The following is a 7,268-nucleotide window of genomic DNA, read 5'->3' as shown; positions in this document are numbered from 1 at the left end:
TTTTTAAATTAGGAAAGAAATTATTCATTTTAGCATGAATTAAAAAATGAATAGGCCTAGTAAGTATTTTTGAGGGAAATATAAGCTTAGCCAAACCGGAAGTGTGTTTCAATAGATAATACCACAGACAAATTGCTAGTTGGTTTTTGATTAAAATAAAGTGTGTTTCAAACGACTTATCGTAAAAAAAAAAAAAAGAAAAAGAAGTAGTTAAACCCTAACAAAAGAAAGAGAAGGAAAAGAAAAAAAAAAAGAAAAAGAAATGAGGTGCCTTGATCTTCAGGTTGAGCCACTAAATCACCGAGACATATATCACAAACAGCTAAACAAACAAAGCGAATCTCACTTGTTTTTCCATCAAATATTAGATGGATGGATCAACTATTTTTAGTATCAACAACCCTTTTGATGCTTGAAATTTTTTAGTATATTGGAAGAGAGCTTTTCACTCAAGGTCTATTCTTCTCTATTTTCATCCTTAATTGTTTATGCCCAATATTACTCTGCTATTTTCATGCTTAATATATTACTATGACTGCACTTTTGTCTTCATTTTAGTGTTTGTTTAATTCATACTCATGTGTTACTTTTGCTGATGGAAGTTAGATGATATTTAATTGGTGGCGTGCAGCTTGTGAATAAACCTTTTCTTTTGTTGTTGCAGGTGAGTGATCTGAATATGGCTATTTCCGCAACATTTTCTTCTCATGGATTCCATGGGAAAAGACTTGTGTCACCTCCTAGAAAGAGTTTTGGAGGCAATAATGTATGGTTAAAGCAACCTGTGCACTGTAAATCTAAATCATTCTCTGTTGAATTGTTTAATGAGGGACGAAATGAATACGTTATGTCAACGAATAGCAGCAGAGCATTGGAGATGAAAAATAAGTCTTCAAGTATAGTGGGGAATAAGTTTCAGCTTGATGATGTAATTGAATCTCAGCAGTTTGATAGAGACACTCTCAGTTCCATATTTGAAGTGGCACGGGAGATGGAGAAAGTTGAGAAGAAGTCGACGGGAAGGGAGATACTTAAGGGTTATCTCATGGCCACTCTCTTCTATGAACCCTCAACTAGGACTAGGCTTTCGTTTGAATCTGCCATGAAGCGTTTAGGCGGGGAAGTATTGACAACGGAAAATGCTCGTGAATTTTCTTCTGCAGCAAAAGGAGAGACGCTTGAAGGTATCTCTATTAGTTTACAAAATAAGTAATTTTTCACGTTCAATAGGATGTTGGATTATTAAAATAGAAGTTTGAATTGCAGACACAATTAGAACTGTTGAAGGGTACTCTGACATCATTGTTATGAGACATTTTGAAAGTGGTGCTGCTAGAAGAGCCGCAGCCACTGCCAGTATTCCAATCATAAATGCAGGAGATGGTCCTGGACAACACCCAACTCAGGTTTGCACCTCTTGTAGATACTTTTTGTTGTAGGACAGAGAGTTTGAGGCAAGAATTACTATAAAATGTCTATTTAAATTGATATTTACTACTGCAATTGTTCTAAATCTAACTGTTTTTTTGGTAGATAAGCTTACAACTCAGTCAGTCATTTGCTTCGCATCTCTTGAAACAGCATTGTACTCGTTATTTATTAGAAACTTAGAATCGCTATTGAGCATAAACTTTTCCAGTATAGGGAAACTAGCCATAGACTGTTTTGTAGGGGTATTATTCTATTCTTTCCCCTTTGACAGATATAAATTAGGAAGCAGTAACTTGTTTGGATTATGCATTCCAGCTGAGTTTCTGGACATCACTAATAACACAGACTCTTAACTACGTACTTATCCCTCTCATGTGTTTTAGGTTGTTCACTGCTATTATAATTCATAACAAACCCTGAATATCATATAGAGAGTTAATTGGTGGAAACTACTTAATAGAGTACATAAGACACGTCAATTGGGCATGCATTTGTTTGCACAGGAATTTTCTATATCATAGTAGTATTCTTCTTAGGCTGTTTTTTCTTCTCTAACTGCAAATGCATTGACCTGATTTTATCTGAAACAGGCCCTTCTAGATGTATATACTATTGAAAGAGAAATAGGAAAACTTGACGGTATTAAAGTTGCTCTTGTTGGTGATCTAGCTTATGGGAGGACGGTTCGTTCACTTGCTTACTTGCTCGCGAAGTACCGAGATGTGAAAATTTACTTTGTATCCCCGGATGTAGTTAAAATGAAGGTATGACTGAGAAAAGATGAAACTTGATTATCTCGAGCTGGTAATTGCATTACGATTACCGCTTATTCCATTAAATGAACTTTTGTTCTTTAAACTCAAATGTGATTACACAATGTTATTTTTGTTTGATAACATAGGAATTGTTACAGATTAATAAAAGATGTTTCTTTTGTTCTCAATTGTCATTTAGGATGACATAAAGGATTATTTGACATCGATGGGGGTTCAGTGGGAAGAAAGTGCTGATCTGGTGGAGGTGGCTTCTAAATGTGATGTGGTATATCAAACTCGTATTCAAAGAGAAAGATTTGGAGAGAGGGTTGATTTGTATGAAGAAGCTCGAGGGAAGTATATCGTGGATCTGAGTGTCGTAAATGCTATGCAGAAACATGCAGTAGTGATGCATCCTTTGCCAAGACTTGATGAGGTTAAATTCTGTTTTATAGTTTGGCATGTAAATTCCTTCTCTTCTCATATCACAAATGTGCTATTTAATTTCCATGTATAACTCTTGTAGATAACTGTTGATGTGGATGGAGATCCAAGGGCTGCTTATTTCAGACAAGCTAAGAATGGTCTTTACATTCGGATGGCTCTTTTGAAGCTTCTACTCCTTGGTTGGTGACAGATGCAAACTTTTTATATTTGGAATATTGCGAAACCATTCTTGTTATCCATGTGAGTGGATTCTGAGCCCATTGTAGAATTTAAGAGTTTTGTTAACTTGTTTAGCATGAAAGAAAATGGATCCTCTTTTTTTATTCTCCTTTTTTCTCTTAAAAGGTCTACTTTTACATCTCTATCTTTTGGTACGTAATATCATCAGTCATTTGAATATCCTCATTTCCTCTTCGCACATTCTTGCCTTAGATACTGATAAACTATGCTACTAATCATCCTGTTGGAATAGAGTCCACCGTCCATTTAGTTTGTTGTATACAGAACTATCTTGGCCCTTTCTGTTTTCTATTGGTTTTGTATTCTGCGTGAGAAACTGCCTTAGTAGGTTTATATAAAACCTGCTAGGATGTTCCAATGCTTTGGAAGATGTCATATGAACTGAATGGAGTTGAAGTATTAAATAAATAAATGTCGCAAGAATTGCATAATTGAGAATCCTGTTGCGAATGTCAATGCTGTTAAAAGCTCTTTATTCAGGATATTAATGCTTTACAACAGTGATAAACCTATGCCGAGAGACCATAATTGAAGTGGTTTTGTTTAGTGCAGAGTAAAGGATTGAAATCCCAAAAATGAACTGTTATCGTAGAGCCTATCTTTTGAGAAAATGATAGTCTGCAGAGTTACTTGATATCTGTGCCGGTGGAAAGTAGCAGCTACCTGATGGACACTCAAATTTCGTGCAAGCTGGTCTGCCAGACTGCCACCAGTATGAAAAAGAATGAAAGTTTGTAGAGTTTCTTCTCTTTATGCAGCAAGTTTAAGTGGTATCTGTAAGCTTTGCAAGAACTGACGCTCATTGATTCTTGGGTTCACATCTTCAATGCCAACATATTTAACTTGCCCTTGCAATTTAGTTGGCATATATTTGGTACCTTCCGCTGTTCCATCTTCAGTTTTCATTGCATCTTTTAAAGTACCTTCTAAATTTACCTTTTTATTTTTACTTCTTCTTGATCAAATTTAAGTTGTCTGCTCTATAGATGTCATGCCATCCTACTATATGCATATATTTTATATCTCCGTAAAGATAAAAAAGTGGAAAATATTTAAGTTATTCTTTTCTTTTTCTCTTCTCTTTTGGTCGTATATATAGTAGTTTCTTTTTTCATTTATATTTATCTTATAACCTTACACTTTATTTAAAGAAACACGGAGAAAAATACGATGCATGTTCCGCATAAAAAAAGAAGGAAAATTCTGGGTATTTTTCTAAAAATAACATGACATGCTATCAGATAACTTTGTTTATCGAGTGTCCCTACGGGATAGGTTATGAAATGAAGCTGGATTTTATGTCGATTTTAATTATCTTAATTTTTTGATGGCAAAATACATACACACAATCAACCTTCGTTATCTAGACACTTTAACACTGGTGTGTCTCGTGGACACCTCGGTCCAGCACACCTCACACGTGAACTCCATGCTGGTGACATGTCAAATTGACAAATTAGTGAATGTCACATGTTTTTTTCCCCTTAAAAACATAAATTTTTTATATTTCAAAAGGAAAAAAAATGTATAAAATAGAAAAACCTCCCCTCCACCCCCTATTCTTCATCTTTCCAAATTTGTTCCTACAGTATATCACTTATAATTGGAATTGCAAATTACATATAGAAAGAACTTGGTTTTGTGTTGAGAACATAGTTAGTTAGAAGTTGTTCTCTAATTAGTAATGTTCTCATTAGTGATGGGGTCATAAATATCCTCAGAAAAGTTTGGAGGGAGATATGGCGTAGCCCTCCTTCCATGTATGTTTTGAGTATTCAATTAACAAGGTAGAAGTCAATGTCAAATCCCTCAATGACCACAGACAATAGTAGCCTGTGGAATTGGCTTAATATATATAAAAAAGTTCAATTTCATATGTCAAAGTCTATGTTTCTTGTGTTCTTTCAAGCCTTCAAAAATAAGAGAGATAACAAAAATGAAAAATTAAACCTATCTTGGGGGCCGGTTATTTCCAAAAGATTTTGTCATGGTGGGGATAGAGAAAAAGGAAAAAAAAAAAAAATGGAGAAGAATGAGACAGAGGCAATACGAATCAAATAGAGGAAGATTATAACGGCAAAAATGAAATTTTACAGTACTTTTTAAGCTGAAAATTGGTTGGAATGACATCTCACGTGCTCAAATGTGAAGATGACACAATAGGTCAAATTTGAGTGTCTACGAGAAACCCCTGTATTAAGTTGAGGTGTCTAGATGAGTACTTCATAAGTTTAACGGTTCGTTTGGACATGATTTCAAAGCAAAATAAATGTCTAGCAATAAAAGTAGAAAATGGTAAATTAAAATTAATTAATACTCCATTTGAGTAAGGCTATTTTTATATTATAATTAAGCGATCCTGGAAGAATAAAAATTATACTCGTACTTCATGGTTATTTGTGTCCTTATAGAAAATGGTAAATTAAAGTTAATTAATACTCCATTTGAGTAAGGCTATTTTTGTATTATAATTAAGCGATCCTGGAAGAATAAAATTATACTCGTACTTCTTAGTTATTTGTGTGCTTATTGAATTCGGAAATAACGTGAAAATAAATCACAGAAATACTAAGGTTTCTTGATTTCTTGGTTTCCTAATTATTTCAAGACTGTCCCTATAAATAAGTAGCAAGTTATTGTGGTGTTGTGTTTCTACATCCTCTCTCTCAGGCTCTCTCTTTCAGTATTTAAAAGTTAAAAACTTCATAATTTGTTTGCACAGAAAAAATACATACGAAGATGACTAGAAGAATGGGGATGAATCTTGATGATGAACGAATTATGAGCTTTCTTCTCAAGTTTGTTTGTGGTATTCCTATTCAATGCAACCAAATTCGACTTGTAGATTTATATGGCAACAAGAAGCCATTTGAACTATTCGAGACAACTACTGATAATGTAAACTATTTCATTACTCGTTTAAAGAAGAAAACAGGGAAAGGTAAGAACTTCAACAGGGCAATTGTTGGTGGCGGCTCATGGAAGGGACTCGACAATAGTAAACCAGTTTATGACAAGAATGGGTCGGTAATTGGGTTCAAGAAAACCTTCCGTTTTCTTGATGATGATGATAATCGTCCTAGTAAAATTCATATGAAAGAATATCACCTTAGTGATAAGATACTACATACTTTGAGACAACGTCGTCAAATTCGACATGAGGATTTTATTGTGTGCCGCGTTACGAGGAATGTCAAATCGTCTCAGGTTGTCCCATTGGATCATAGTGGGGAGAATTTTGTTGCAAGTTATGTCCCAATTTCTTCATCGCAACATCAACAAAATACTTCTTTTTCAAAATCCTCTCTTCAGTATCAGTTTCAAGAAAATAAAGATTTTGGACAAGTCGATGCCGCCATAATTCCATCTGATCAGTTGATCAGTATTTTGAACGGGAATGTCAATTCATCTCATAGCGGGCAGAATTTTGTTTCCAGTTATCTCCCAATTTCTTCTTCATCACAACATCATGAAAATGCGAAATCCTATGCTCTGTTACATCAGTTTCAAGAAAATCAAGATTTTGGACGTCACGTAATTCCATGTGATGAGTTGAGCAGTATTTTGAATGGGAACAGCCAACTTAGTTTACTCACAACAAAATCTAGTGTTGCTCCGCTTATTTCTACTGAAGAAGAAGAAGGATGTTCTGTTCCTACTGTTAAAGCTTTGGATCAAGAAACTCCCTTTGTTAGTGCAGAAGGTCATCAGTTCCAAGAAAATCAAGAATTTGGACCTCGAATTCCATGTCATAGCAATCTTTTGACTGGGAACAGCCAACTTAGTTTACTCACGACAGAATCGAATGTTGCTCCAATAACCCAATTTCCGCTAATCTCTACCGAAGAAGAAGAAGGATGCTCTGTCTCTATGGTTTATGCATTGGATCAACAGACTCCCTCTGTTATTAGTGCAAGTGCACAAGGTCCCAATAATGATATTGCATCTTACCATAAACATCTTGATGCCTATGCTGCGGCTATACTCGAATTTAATCCCATATTGGTTCCTCGTTACATTCCACGAGATGATGAGGATCAATGCCCTCTTTTCTCTGAAGATTTTTATATTGGTCATACTGCTTTGTGGAGTTAAAGAGTTCAAGATTCACATAACTGAAGTCTTACAGCTTTCTTTGTCCAAATTATATGTAATTGTGTCAGTTATTGCCATTTCAAGTTTCATTTATTTTCATTTCCATTGTAAAGATTATTTGCTATTGAAATTTCCAAATTGTGTTAATTAATCTTCTGTTGATACAACCTTCTTGATCCTACTCTTAGGAAGATGCAAATTTGCTAAGTATTGATACGAGGGAGGGAAAAAAAATTTAGATATAACAAGCTTTCTATTGTTGGTGTTGTGGAGGAATTGTTTGAGGGGCTCTCTAATGCT

The 7,268-nt window shown here is 34.8% G+C and overlaps 1 protein-coding gene across 3 annotated transcripts; it reads left to right on the top strand.

Annotated features, from left to right (window-relative positions):
* The first annotated feature begins 245 nt into the window (after positions 1-245).
* On the top strand, positions 246-3,778 carry LOC132051504 (aspartate carbamoyltransferase, chloroplastic-like). Of its 3 annotated transcripts, none has more exons than XR_009413742.1 (7): positions 246-454; positions 665-1,184; positions 1,267-1,406; positions 2,022-2,195; positions 2,386-2,622; positions 2,713-2,873; positions 3,426-3,778. XR_009413742.1 is itself a non-coding variant. In XM_059442612.1 (6 exons), exons 2-6 carry the CDS (start codon positions 680-682, stop codon positions 2,818-2,820), a joined length of 1,164 nt encoding a protein of 387 aa, XP_059298595.1. In that variant the 5' UTR covers positions 246-454; positions 665-679; the 3' UTR covers positions 2,821-2,960. The 3 variants fall into 3 exon arrangements, 1 of the variants encoding a protein (XP_059298595.1); XR_009413741.1 differs by having other exon boundaries at positions 3,421-3,778; XM_059442612.1 differs by lacking the exon at positions 3,426-3,778 and having other exon boundaries at positions 2,713-2,960.
* Positions 3,779-7,268: the final 3,490 nt, after the last annotated feature.

The sequence above is a fragment of the Lycium ferocissimum genome, chromosome 4 (genome assembly GCF_029784015.1).
Source record: "Lycium ferocissimum isolate CSIRO_LF1 chromosome 4, AGI_CSIRO_Lferr_CH_V1, whole genome shotgun sequence".
Taxonomy (NCBI): domain Eukaryota; kingdom Viridiplantae; phylum Streptophyta; class Magnoliopsida; order Solanales; family Solanaceae; genus Lycium; species Lycium ferocissimum.
The sequence above is the reverse complement of the archived record's forward strand: the minus strand, read 5'-3'. Positions and strand labels throughout refer to the sequence as shown.